This window comes from Oncorhynchus kisutch, linkage group LG4 (genome assembly GCF_002021735.2).
Source record: "Oncorhynchus kisutch isolate 150728-3 linkage group LG4, Okis_V2, whole genome shotgun sequence".
Lineage (NCBI taxonomy): Eukaryota > Metazoa > Chordata > Actinopteri > Salmoniformes > Salmonidae > Oncorhynchus > Oncorhynchus kisutch.
The window spans coordinates 28612781-28627001 of NC_034177.2; the positions used below are offsets into that span (position 1 = coordinate 28612781).

General features: G+C 44.1%; 1 protein-coding gene across 1 annotated transcript in view; it reads left to right on the forward strand.

The window, feature by feature from the left end:
• Positions 1 to 14221, forward strand: part of mctp2a (multiple C2 domains, transmembrane 2a) — a 42832-nt gene that overhangs the window by 6384 nt on the left and 22227 nt on the right. The window contains exons 7-19 of the mRNA XM_020480717.2: positions 5401 to 5543; positions 5756 to 5832; positions 5954 to 6065; positions 6163 to 6195; positions 8862 to 9056; positions 10008 to 10138; positions 10242 to 10428; positions 10610 to 10703; positions 10814 to 10916; positions 11016 to 11118; positions 11264 to 11365; positions 11459 to 11533; positions 11848 to 11967. Of these exons, the coding sequence (XP_020336306.1) occupies positions 5401 to 5543; positions 5756 to 5832; positions 5954 to 6065; positions 6163 to 6195; positions 8862 to 9056; positions 10008 to 10138; positions 10242 to 10428; positions 10610 to 10703; positions 10814 to 10916; positions 11016 to 11118; positions 11264 to 11365; positions 11459 to 11533; positions 11848 to 11967 (1475 nt within the window). The remainder of the gene's footprint in view (positions 1 to 5400; positions 5544 to 5755; positions 5833 to 5953; positions 6066 to 6162; positions 6196 to 8861; positions 9057 to 10007; positions 10139 to 10241; positions 10429 to 10609; positions 10704 to 10813; positions 10917 to 11015; positions 11119 to 11263; positions 11366 to 11458; positions 11534 to 11847; positions 11968 to 14221) is intronic.

Below are 14221 nucleotides of genomic sequence, written 5' to 3' on the forward strand. Positions count from 1 at the left end.
GTGAAGGTCCCTGTTAAATGTTGTCGGTGAAGAGCAGGGAGACACCAGAAAGGCATGCAGTCAGACCAGATTTGGTCTCTGTCTCCAAAACACACCTGGGAGCCTTTCCTTATGGAAGCACATCCTGCTCCACTCCATATTAGCAGCTACACTAGAGGTTACATGGGCCTGGTATCTTAGATAGGTTTCTGTCACTGGAAAATATGGATTATCTTCATATAATGCAGAAGTTTATTTTGCCAGCCAAGCTCCACCACAGTATTCCTAGTGGTGGGCTGAATAGATTGCGAAGCACTGTGGCGGTTTCTATGAAGGCAAACGTGTGTGGAGAAACAAATTATGTGGTTTTAATAACCAATGCAAATTTTAGAGGCTAAATTGTTAAGTCAGTTGGAGAGTGCATGCAAGTTTTGCAGCTGCTGGCAAACTATTTTCCTGCCATAAATGACAAACTGCCACCTGCTGGAGATTTCCTAAAATACATCCTAAGAAGTTCTCACCTTTTTGTGTGTTCTGAACCCCTGAAAGGACATCCCTGATCTCACATCATTATGGTGTGAAATGTTTGTTTACTTTGTCATACTTATGAGTTCAGTCTGTATAGGACAGTAGATGTTGACTTGTTGGAATGTCATTATATAGCGTTCTGTCATATTCTACACAGATTAGATCAGGGATGGGCAACTGTTTATGGAACTCAGTCAGGGTCTCAATGTACTTTTGAGAGTTAGAATTGTAGAATACACAAGGTGCAATTTAGAAACTTGGTTGTGCATCAGCTGACAGTCACTGACAGTCACTCAATTAGCCATGTCAGTTAACAATTTTTAGACTGGTAAATTAGTCTAGTCAGCAATCTAAACTTGTAGTAATCATGGCCGAATACCGACCGTTCATGCAGGGTACGTGCCCAGGGGCCCTGACCTCCAGGGGGCCCACATTGATTGTGTTAGTCACTCTCACTCAGATATCACATTAGCGTGGCATAAATCATGGCAAAATGTGTATAATTGCAGGAAACTTACTTTACAACTGCAAACATTTCTCTGCACCCCATGGCAAAATGGATTGAATTGCAGGACATTTACTGGATAAATAAACATCTGTCCCATGGCAAAATTTGTGGAATTGCATGAAATGTGTTATACAATTGCTAAATTCTCTCTGCCTCATGGCAAACATTTGTAAAATTGCAGGTAATTAACTTTAAAACATATACTTGTCTCTCTGCTGCCAAGACAGGGGCCAGTAAAATGTTTTGACTTTAAGGTGGGGGCGCCCCCCAACCAAATCTCGCTTAAGGGCCCTACACACATACACACTTAAGGGCCCTACACGACAGAGCGTAGTTTTCACACGTAGTTCTAAATACTTTTGTTTGGCTCAAATCTTGGAACGGAACATATATGACACTCTGTTGCTCTGTTTGCGTGAAGTGTGTAGTGGCCTTTAGGGCCCACAAAAGGCTAGGGCCGGCCCCATCAAAGTTGCCCATCCCTGAATTATACTCAACGACTGTGGAATACTAACTGATTGTTTGGGGTCTGGATCCCAAAAATTATTGATTGTTAGACATAACATTTTCTGAATATGAATTATCTAATCTCACCTCCAAAATACAACTCAAATGTATACCTCCATTCTTTTTTTTACATTTCCTCAGTCCTCTGTCAATTGTCATTGTGGACTTGTAGGGATGCAAAGGGATTTTGTCTGGGGAAGCAGCAACCTCAAGTGTCAATAGACTGAATTGCTGTTTGAAAGTAACGCGCGGCCTTCATTCATTTCTCCTCTGCTATTGAAAACTAACATCACTGCAACATTTTGTTTGTTGGATGTTTTTGGCTGCATTTCAATAAAACCTTCTTAGATCTCCAATCTTAAGTTTCGCCTCATCGACCATCGCTGCCATATGTAGGCTTTTTATTTTCTCCATTTCAAATGGTATTTGTCAAATGTATAAATGTTCTTTTTTTAAACTAGACAAGTCAGTTAAGAACAATTTCTTATTTTCAGTGACAGCCCAGGAACAGTGGGTGCCTTGTTCAGGGGCAGAATGACAGATTTTTACCTTGTCAGCTCAGGGATTTGATCTTGCAACCTTTTGTTTACTAGTCTAACACTCTAACCACTAGGCTACCTGCTGCCTTGATACAACAGGTGTAGTAGACCTTACCATGAAATGCTTACTTACAAGCCCTTAATCAACAATGCAGTTTTAAGAATAATACAAGTTTAGAAAAATATTTACTAAATAAATTAAAGTAAAAAATAAAAGGGCAACAATAACAATAACGAGGCTATATACAGGAGGTACCGGTACGGAGTCAATGTGCAGGGGTACAGTTTCGTCGAGGTAATTGAGGTAATATGTACAGTACCAGTCAACATTTTGAACACACCTACTCAGTCAAGGATTTTTCTTAATGTTTTACTATTTTCTACATTGTAGAATAATAGTGAAGACATCACAATATGAAATTGCACACATGGAATCCTGTAGTAACCAGAAAAGTGTTAAACAAATCAAAATATATTTTGTATTTTAGATTCTTCAAAGTTGCCACCCTTTGCCTTGATGACAGCTTTGTACACTCTTGGCATTCTCTCAACCAGCTTCATGAGGAATGCTTTTCCAACAGTATTGAAAGAGTTCCCACATATACTGAGCACTTGTTAGCTGCTTTTCCTTCACTCTGCGGTCCAACTCATTCCAAACCATCTCAATTAGGTAAAGTCCCCCCCTTATCTCAGCTCGCTGGTCACCATAGCATCTCCCACCTGTAGCACACGCTCCAGCAGGTCTCTCTAGTCACCCCCAAAACCAATTCTTTCTTTGGCCGACTCTCCTTCCAGTTCTCTGCTGCCAATGACTGGAACGAACTACAAAAATCTCTGAAACTGGAAACACTTATCTCCCTCACTAGCTTTAAGCACCAACTGTCAGAGCAGCTCACAGATTACTGCACCTGTACATAGCTCACCTATAATTTAGCCCAAACAACTACCTCTTTCCGAACTGTATTTAATTTGTATTTATTTATTTATTTTGCTCCTTTGCACCCCATTATTTTTATTTCTACTTTGCACATTCTTCCATTGCAAAACTACCATTCCAGTGTTTTACTTGCTATATTGTATTTACTTTGCCACCATGGCCTTTTTTGCCTTTACCTCCCTTCTCACCTCATTTGCTCACATTGTATATAGACTTGTTTATACTGTATTATTGACTGTATGTTTGTTTTACTCCATGTGTAACTCTGTGTCGTTGTATCTGTCGAACTGCTTTGCTTTATCTTGGCCAGGTCGCAATTGTAAATGAGAACTTGTTCTCAACTTGCCTACCTGGTTAAATAAAGGTAAATAAAAAATTGGGTTGAGGTCGGGTGATTGTGGAGGCTAGGTCATTTGATGCAGCACTCCATCATTCTCCTTCTTCTGTGGATCTGTTGGGGCGGTATGCAAATTGGAGTGGGATGATGGTGTTGATGTGAGCCATGACCAGCCTCTCAAAGCACTTCATGGCTACAGACGTGAGTGCTATGGGTCGGTAGTCATTTAGGCAGGTTCTTGGGCACAGAGACTATGGTGGGCTGCTTGAAACATTTAGGTATTACAGACTCGGCAAGGGACAGGTTGAAAATGTCATTTTCTTGCCAGTGGGTCAGCGCATGCTTGGAGTACACGTCCTGGTAATCCGTCTGGCCCTTCAGTCTTGTGAATGTTAACCTGTTTAAAGGTCTTGCTCACATTGACTACGGCTAGCATGGTCACACAGTCATCTGTAACAGCTGGTGCTCTCATGCATGCTTCAGTGTTGCTTGCCTCGAAGCACGCATAGAAGTAATTTAGCTTGTCTGGTAGGCTTGTCACTGGACAGCTCGCGGCTGGGCCTCGCGAGCATCGGAGCCGGTGTAGTAGGATTCAATCTTAGTCCTGTATTTAGGCTTTGCCTGTTTGATGGTTCGTTTGAGGCCATAGCGGGATTTCTTTTAAGTGTCCAGGTTAGAGTCCCATTCCTTGAAAGTGGCAGCTTTACCCTTTAGCTCAGTGCAGATGTTGCCTGTAATCTATGGCTTCTGGTTGTGGTATGTACGTACGGTTACTGTGGGGATAACGTCATCGATGCACTTATTGATGAAGCCAGTAACTGATGTGGCATACTCCTGAATGCCATCGGATGAGTCCCGGAACATATTCCAGTCTCTGCTAGGAAAACAGTCCAGCTTAGCATCTGCTTAGCATCTGCATTATCTGACCACTTCCGTATTAAGCGAGTCACTGGTCCTTGCTGCTTTAGTTTTTGCTTGTAAGCAGGAATCAGGAGGATAGAATTATGTAGCCCTCCGCTTGTGCTGAGGTTTCCTGTATAACTGTGGCCATGGCTTCCCTGGTCTTGTTGTCTCGAGCCACAGCTCCCTGCTAGTTGAGACCTTACTTTTCCTGACAGGATGTCACCATGATGATGATGCAATCCCCACACGCCCGCTGCCTCTTCACCGTTTTCCCAACAATCAACATGGTGCCAGAGACCCACCAACACCATCCACTGTCATTACATATTCTAAAAGGACCCTTGCCACCAGCCCCCACTTCAATTTTTTTGTTCTCCCTTTTCACCGTTAATTTCCATCGTCACCGTTCTCAGTCATGCCAGAGCTTTTCTTCTCACTGGCTGCCACATTCTCCTCCTGTCAAGTTGCCTGGAGGTTTCCCTGTCACAGACTGGCAGGGTGGAGCTGCTGTGGGTCCTGCCTGCCTTTGGGAGATGTTCATTTGGAGTGGGGAGCTGACAGGCCTGACAGCCCATCCCCGCAGGGCTTTGTCATGTGATTCAAGCCTCCCTGCAGGCTCTCTCAAGCACCCCTTTATTCCTCCATACAAATGAAGGTATGGGACTGGCTTTCATTTTTCAGCCAATCTGCATGCAATGACTGAAACAAAGACACCCCGTCCCCCCACTCCACCACCAGGCAGACTTTCTTAACAGGCTTGGGAGATTAACACCGGTTGCTCCTGGTTGCTGGACTTTATTTACTGGTTCTCTCATGCTGGCGAGAGTTTCTACTCTTTCACAATTAAACAGCTACATCCCTCTGTTTTCTGAAATAAATGTGGGGTGCACCTCCTCCCTGCATATCTCAGTTTCTCACACAACCGCTCTTTGATTTATCTAGCTGGGGGAAGTGTGTGGATATATATTGTCATATATATATATGTATATATGTGTGTGTGTGTGTGTGATATCTTTTTTTATACAATTTTTGTAAATTATGATACTCACCCCTTAGCAAGTATGATTTTGTGTCATGATTGATTTTGCTGATAATGTTGTGATCTTATAATGGTTTTTATCTGCTATTATCTGAACATTCCATTTTCCTTAATTTTCTCTAGGTACAAGTGATCCTTATGTCAAGTTCAAACTGGAAGGAAAGACGTTTTACAAAAGCAAAGTTGTGCATAAGAACCTGAATCCAAAATGGAGTGAGTCCTTCTCTTTCCCCCTGCAGGATTGGGAGCAGGTTGTCGACGTGAGGGTGAGTATCCCATGAATCTGTTGTTTTGACTTTCGTTGTCTAAGTAACACCTGCACATGAATGACAATGTACTTATATTGTCTTAAAAGTGTCATAGCTATGGCCTGAATAGGATACACAACTGGCATACAATAAGAGTTTATTGTGCCAAAGCCTGATTGACATACAAAAAACACATTTTATTCTGAGTATGGTGTTTCTAATTGCTGTAGGTCTATGATAAGGACCGTACCACTGATGAATTCATGGGTTCCAGCACAATTGTGATCAAAAACCTTGAATTAGACAAGTGAGTAATACACACACTACTAATCACTCAGCCTGTATATCATCTAGTAAATTGCAGAACGTCTTGTGTAGACTCAATCTGGTAAATGATTGTATGTGTCTGTATCTCTCTCTTTGTCCAGGACCAGTGAGATGGTGCTAAGTCTGGAGGACCCCAGCAGTCTGGAGGATGACATGGGCGTCATCGTCATTGACACATGCCTAACTTTCAGAGATGCTACGATCAAAAGACCAGTAAGTCTCATTTGACTGGAGTCTAAATAATGTTGCATCTCAAATTTTCAATCTCAATATTTTCACGTTTGTCCGTAAATGTTTATCTCCATTACAGAAACGGCACCAGAAAAATAGAAGAAGATTTAGGGTAGGACATTGAATTTTCTACTTGCGTATTTTTGTTGTGTAAATGTAATTCTAAAAAGTGTTCTATGCCAATATCTGGCAATGTGTCAGAATACAATTTATACTAACAGTATACTCCTCATTACTCGTCAGATGAGAAATCCAAATATGGCTGATATTGTGCCTAATTTCCAGCAGCAGGGGGCAGTATATCACTGCATTATAAACGATGATCATGACAAAGAATGAAGTCAAGTCCGAGGATTTTTGTTTTTGTGCATGCGTTTTCAATCTTAATTGTGTGAAATAATGTATTTCTTAGTTAATGGGGTTAACTTCCTTGTCACATTGCCAACGACAAGTTTTGTTTTTGGAATTGTATTGTGTTTACAATGTCAGACTAAACCATACATTAGAATGATCTAAACATTTTAACTTCATATTTACATGGTAAATAAGCTCACTTAGGAGTAGAGCCTCTTTGGGGTTTAATATACAGCTCTATCTCTTTTGAAGCATTGTGATTTAGGCTGAAATTGGAGGTAGTTAAAGGGTTTTGTTTTTTAGACTGACGCTTCTCTCATTACGGTGATTGTGGGTTTATTCTCACACCTATTCACTCGCTACATCTGCCACAGTTTAATCTCCTGATAGGCCAGTAGACGATCTCCATTTGATGTTAAATAGATAAGAAATAAAACACATTTCATATACACATTGTATGCTCTGCAGATGGACAAATGAACAGACAAAGAGACAGAAATGTGTGATCCGACTCTCCCGATGTTCTTCTGCTCAAATGATGGTACAAATGTAGACTTCTGCAGAGGCAGACGACAGTGCCAAGATTTGTCTGTAGCAGTATGACTGTTAATTTTGTGACACGATTGAATTAATATTTTTTATAAATATAAAATCCTGTTCCATTTGACACCTATCCTGGTGTCTGGGACTGAGCACTAAGCTCTTAATCATTCTTCATCTCCCAGTGCTACTCCCCAATCCTGTTCAGTACAACTACCACAGAGACAGTGAATAGAAAATGCCACAGTAAAACTCTGTCCCTGTGCGTTGTGTGATAGTGTTTCTGTCTGAAGGGGGCTGTGTGGGAGAGCGGGGGCTCTGCTGTTTGAGGCACGTTGCCAGTATGAGATGCCGAAGATTCGTGATGCTGATAATTCCCAGGCATAGTGGGCAATAACCCAGATGTTAGGATGTAATATCACAGCTGTGGATGGACAGAGCCGAGTTACCAGCCAAATGGATGTAGGTCTGAGCCCATCCTGCTCGTCCCCATGCTGTCCTAGCATATGGAAGCAATCGCAGACCCCTTTAAGGACCAGGAATAGACTCTCTTTAGGGGCCACTTACAGTTAAGTGGAATTGTTTTGTTGGCCGCTGAGATAGAAATGTGTCCAAGATAAACACTTGGCGGGCCCTGCTTCATGTCGCTCCTCCACTCCGCTGTGTTCCTCCTCTTTAGAGAGGAGATGAGGGATATTTATAGGGCCGAGCAGCACTGTGCCGTGGTATTCCATGTTAATACAGGTCCCTGAGACGTACAGGCTTTGATCCCCAGCGGCCTGGCCCCTAGGTGACGGTGTGGGCAGTGACCCCGGAGAGGAGGGGAGGGACGGGGTGGCAGGGGGGCCATAGCTGGGGCTGGGCTGGGCCTTTTGAAGCCGTGCCGGCCAGGGCAGCAGAGGGAGACAGAGTATCAAAGAGGTCGGAGCAGATTACAGTCCTGTTCTTTAATTACGGTCAGCCCCACACATCCCCTCTCTCTCTGCTGTTTGTTTAGAAAGAGATGGCCTATCACTGCACAGGCTCAAGGGAACTTTGAACACATAGATGCGTATCAAGGCCTGTTTCTCCCACTCTGTAGAGCCTCAGATCTATCTCTTTTTAAGCATTGTGATTTAGGCTGAAATTGGAGGCAGTTAAATTGTTTTGTTTTTTAGACTCACGCTTCTCTCATTATGGTGATTGTGGGTTTATTCTCACGCCTATTCAGTCGCAACATCTGCCACAGTTTAATCTCCTGATAGGCCAGTAGACAATCTCCTTTTGATGTTAAATAGATCCTCCCCGTCTTCCCCTGTGGCCCGAGAGGACGGTTAGATTTGGGAAAGGCTGTCCTTGATGTCTCTGTGTTCTGCTATCCTGGACATCTTGTTCCTCTCATACCCTTCTTGCTGATTTTAGAGATTTGATTGGATAATTGAGATTTAGTGAAGAATAGACCAATGTGTACAATGCTGTATATGTCATTGCCAGGCTTTATGTACATCCATGCATAATTTGCTGATGAGAGGGCTGTGTGGTTGGTTTGCATCATTACTCACTGCGGCCGGCTGTCTCCTGTGCAGTATGCCAAGTGTCCTGCCTCCCCACACTCTGTCTCTAGGTCTGTGATGAGTGGGACTGTCACAGCCAGGGACATCTGGCGGCTCTGCTCACTGACACCCCCCTCTCTCCAGGAACCTCTCCTCTCCCCACTGACGTGGCTCTGCTACATTCACTGGAGAAAGGCTAATGTGCTCAAACAGAAAGAGGCTGTAGCCCATGCAGTCCATGCAGATGAGGTGCCAGACTTGAGGCACCGGTGAATAGTGGGGTAGCCACTCAGAGGGTTTTGTCATGGAGGGTGTCCTAATGCAGCTGTGTGTCCATGTTTGTGTCTCCCAGGGAGGCCAGAACCAGAAGGGGGACCAGCCCCAGGATAAGGACCAGACCCAGGATTCAGCTGAGGCCACCAATATGAGCCAGCTGTGGAGTGGCGTGTTTGGTATTACCCTGTTAGAGGGACAGGACATGCCTGAATACAGCCAGGGAGACATCTATGTGCGTTACAGACTGGGAGAGCAGAAGTACAAGAGCAAGGTGAGCTTATTTCTCGATCTATTAGTCCTTTTGCCACCTCCCTTCCTTTTGTCTCTTCCCTTCCCATTTGCACATGCTCTCCACCCTCCTTTCTGCTACTAATTTCTTCCCACTCTCATTTCTATCCTTCTCTCCCTCCCTCCCTCCCTCCCTTTCTCTGACCCTCCCTTTCTCTGACCCTCCCTTTCTCTGACCCTCCCTTTCTCTGTCCCTACCTTTCTCTGTCCCTACCTTTCTCTGTCCCTACCTTTCTCTGTCCCTACCTTTTCTCTGTCCCTCCCTTTTCTCTGTCCCTCCCTTTTCTCTGTCCCTCCCTTTTCTCTGTCCCTCCCTTTTCTCTGTCCCTCCCTTTTCTCTGTCCCTCCCTTTTCTCTGTCCCTACCTTTCTCTGTCCCTCCCTTTCTCTCAGCAGGTGTGTGTCAGTGTTTTACCTCCACCTTGGCTCACTGGAGCATGGCAGAGCAGCTCATTAGACTGGGCATCTCTCTGCACCATGCTCCCCTTCAGGTGGAGGGCTTCACTATGCTTCACTTGATTTGCATACCCAGCAGGCCCTGCTCGTCTACCTCTACTTATTGGCCTCCCTCCTGATGATTCTGCAGCATGCCAGTCTTGTGTTCTCATGTCATTTCTCTGTAAACCTCTCTGGTTTGGTTTTGGCTTGTTTGTTTGTTGAACAAAGCTAATCCTAACTGGATGCTGTCAGTAGTTACAATCCTAGAGAAGAGGCTGAGGAGCGCTCACACAAAAAACCCTTCTCTCCATTCCTCTCCTCTCCCCGCCTTGTCCTGGTCGCACTGAATGAAAACTAAATCCACCTGTCATGTAATCTCTGCTCACTGTGATACTGCATTAAACCTGACACCGCTATGCATCACGCCGTGTGTGTTCCAGTGCCCACCCACACTACAGTACTGTATCAGCACTATGCTCTATCGCTCTCTCCCTCAGAACCTGCGCATTCAGGCCAACCCTCGGTGGAGGGAGAAGTTTGACTTCAACAAGTATGAGAACTGGCTGGAGCCACTGAATGTGGAGGTGTTTGTTAAGAGAGGCAGAAAGAGTGAGGAATCCTGGGGAATGTTAGTATGGCCTTGATTGTCTGATTGTTTCTTATCTTGGCTGTTCTTTTAAATGGACATGGTTCAGCCGTGATATTGAAGGCTGATACCGTCTTGTGTGCAGGTTTGAGGTGGACCTGTCCAAGCTGCCAGTAAACACACAGCAGCTCTACACACAAGCCCTGGACCCAGGCAAAGGCAGGCTGATATTACTGGCCACCTTCAACCCCTGCAGTGATGTCTCCATATCAGACATTAACAAACCTCCCCTAGAACAGCCAGACGAGAGGGACCAAATACTGGAGAAATATGTTAGTATCTTTAGGGAAATATTTCTACTTATTCATGTCACTTTTGACATTTTACATGCTTGAATTAGTAAGTACAAACAGACAAGTAAATACATTTCAAAAGCGATCTATACTAACTTGCAGAATACTAACTGCGTTTATACATTTAACTAAGACTGATGGTGTCATTTTACCTTTGCAGAGTTTGAAGAACTCTCACAAAGGTGTGAGGGAGGTTGGCTTCCTTCAAGTCAAGGTTTTCAATGCAACAGATCTCACATCAACTGATCTCAATGGTGATATATCACTCCACTTTTAACCATTCCCCTTTGAACTCGTTACTTTCTATGGCTGAGTCCATCTACACTTACACACAATGTAACACAGGGTTGTTCTTTCTTTGCAGGGAAAAGTGATCCATTCTGTGTACTGGAGCTGGGGAACAGCAGGCTACAGACTCACACCATCTACAAAACACTCAACCCTGAGTGGAACAAAGTCTTTACTTTGTACATGTGTTTTTCCTTGGTCTTTTAGTGTACTTTGTAAACATTAATGCAAATGAATGTATTCCTTCAGATCTGGACTAACTAGTTATCTGTTGACAGCCCAGTAAAGGACATCCATGATGTGTTGGAGCTGAAGGTCTTTGATGAAGACGGAGACAAAGCCCCAGACTTTTTGGGCAGAGTGGCCATTCCACTACTCTCTGTAAGTTGGGGATCCTTTGATTCATAATAGTTTATTCATTGACATTGACAAGTTTTAAAACATGTCATAGGTCAGAGAGGTAGGAGCATCTTCAGTAAATACTAATGTGGTGCAATTGATTGACATGCATTTTCTAATGCTACAGGTTCAGAATGGACAGCCGGTCACCCGAGGGTTGAAGAATGAGAACTTGAGGGGTCCAGCCAAAGGGACCATCTCACTGGTGATGGAGGTCCACTATAACCCAGTAAGAACTCACTGGCTGATTCTAGCCAAGCTCATGCTCTTTGACAATTGACACAATCACTTTGTCTTTGACAATTTGTAACATCTTTCTCAGGTTAGAGCCGGCATCAAAACCTTCAAACCTAAAGAGGAGAAATTCATGGAGGTCAACAGAAAATTCTCCAAAAAGGTTTGCCTTCGCAATGAATGTTAGGCATATAGAGTCTAAAATGTATGATTCATACACATAGCGCATGGTAGATACCGTTTGTTGGATGAAGGACTACTGGAACATGCTCCTTAAATCACAGAAACAAAGCTTCCATAGGCAAGCAGCATATTAGCTTTGATTGGTCATAGTCTAACTATTTGGCTCAAGACAACAAACCAGAAAAGCCACACAGCAGCAAATAAGGCCTTGAATAAACCTGATATTGAATCATACACATAAAGCTTTTATCAAATCATGCTAGCTGCTATTTTGTTTGAATTATTTCCCATTAGGTCCTTGCCCAGAATATCTACAGAGTTCGGAAAATCACCCTGGCAGTGCTGCATACGTTACAGTACATTAAAAGCTGTTTTCAGTGGGAGAGCACACAGCGGAGTATAATAGCCTTCCTGGTAAGTCATTGCCCATGCTAATGAACTAGTTCCAAGCCTTGGGCTGTGCAATTGGTGTATCCTATTTCACTGCAGCACTATTTTAACACTTTCTTCTGTTCATCTGCGGTAGATGATAGACCAGTACAGTATGTTCAGGTATAGGCCTACTTAGATCATTGTTACGGTTTCTCAGTCACATGCTCCCTAGAATTGACACGGCCAGTCTTTATCTCCATTCTGAATTTGAAAGTAAAGTACAAGCTGTGCTATATCCTTTAATTCAAACCCCACTTGGCTTCCTTCAGTGTTCTTCTGGCACGAGGGCTTTATGTGAAGGCCTTGGGTCTGGCTGTTTGGTCATCTGACTTCTTAGCTAAGCCCTCTCCTCCTGGGGACGGTGTCCTCTGTGTGGAGGAGTAGTGACAGTTGGCCTGGGAGATTTGATCCTTGTTTAAATGTCTCTGTCTAGCTGTTTTAATGAGGCATAGTGATCTAATACCCTAAGCTGAAATAATCTTTATTTCACCCTGTGAATGTCCCACCTTAAAGCACATGTAATGTCATCATGAATAAGAGCATCCTTGTGCCATAAAGCCCTGGCAGCATCAAGTGAGGGTGAGGAAGCGGTCACAGACAGGGTGTGTGAAGATTCCTTTCTTCACAGCCTTCATTCCTCACTATGTTCTGTTTCGGGGGCGACGTGTATTTCATACCTGGTGTATTCTATAAGCTCTGCTCACTGATCCTCAAGTGCATATCCCCTCAGGTAATGGCCAGTCTCACGGTATCAGTACAGGTATGGACACAGACAGACAAGGAGACAGACTGGCAGACAGGAAGCTAGTGTGTGCAGGCAGATAGACGGAGACTGGGAGGGAGAAAGGCATGTCGTCAGCAATGCGGGCATGCAGGAGGGTAGGCGGGCTGACGGGTGACAGGTCAGCGGGATAGGGCCATCTCCTGGCCCCCACCTATAATTAGATGCTCTGCAGGCCACCAGTGTGTGGTGGCACACTCTAATCTTTCATTTCCACTTCCACTACACCTGCTGTTCAAGACGAGCCCACAAATAGGAGATCTGGGAAGGGAAAAACAAGACTTACTCTCTGGCATACTGTGACCAAAAATATGTACTTTTTTGTTGTTGCGTATTTGTACCTAAAGATTAACCGTTTGAAATGTTTTGTTGAATTTGTGTAAGAGCTGAGTGCTCCTGTTGCAGGGATGAAATGGTGTGTTTTAAAATGTGTTATCTTGATTGTGAGTAAGATGGACAGTTTGTGGACAGCACAGCTGTACCCATGCAGTTCTATTTAGAGACAGACACACTGCAATAGAGCAGTCTGGTTATCTGCAGTCCACTGAGCCCTATGCTTTCCTCTTTCCTCTGGAAAGCATTGCGCTTGTGTTAAAGGTGTCTGCCAAGACTTGCCTGAGGAGAGAGTGAATCAGCCTGCTGATAAATAAGCCGTGATAATCACCCACTCACCAGCAGATAGGAGTTAGACTGGAGAAAAGTTCTGATTTCTAATCAGGCATCGCATCCTCAACACCTCACTACATGAAGAGCAGCAACAATCAAAACCTGAATATGGCCTTTGGAGCGACAGTCAAAGATAACTATTGAGTATTAACACAGACAAAAGCCTTGCCATGTGAGACAAGAGTGCAGCCGAGGGGCCTTTACAGCCATTGCAAGCCCAGTGGCGTACCATTACACACGCCATTGCCCTGGCCCTCTGTGGGGTCAGCCACAGCACAGCGACACGAGGACCACTCCTCCCAATTTGCAATTAAGTTTGTGTTTGGAGCTGTCTGAAGCAGCATGCCACCGTGCCTTAATGAAACAAGCTACCGCTTCTAGATTTATATCTTTAGGCCCTGCTAATAGGTAACTGATTCAGACACTGACAGATGGCCTCCGCTTGCCTCTAAGATGTGCATAATTAGAGGATTGTCTTCTCCTTTCTACAGCAGCACTCTGCCTCTGCTGCTTCTCAGAATATGCTGCTAGGAACGGCTGCAGTGTAGGCTTAGACTTTAATATACATTACAATACATTATTTATCAGCCAGACAGACCATTGCTGCCGTTTTACACCACATGCATCCTGTAATGCATTACCGCTGATGTGGTTTCATCTCTGGACTGTGGGATCCTCCGCTAGTGCCTTACCAGAAAGCCTTAGCCGCCAAGCCGCTGTAAGTCCCATAGGCTAATGCTCTGACCTGCTCAAAACATGCAGTCAATTCAGGGAATGTGGATCTTCGCA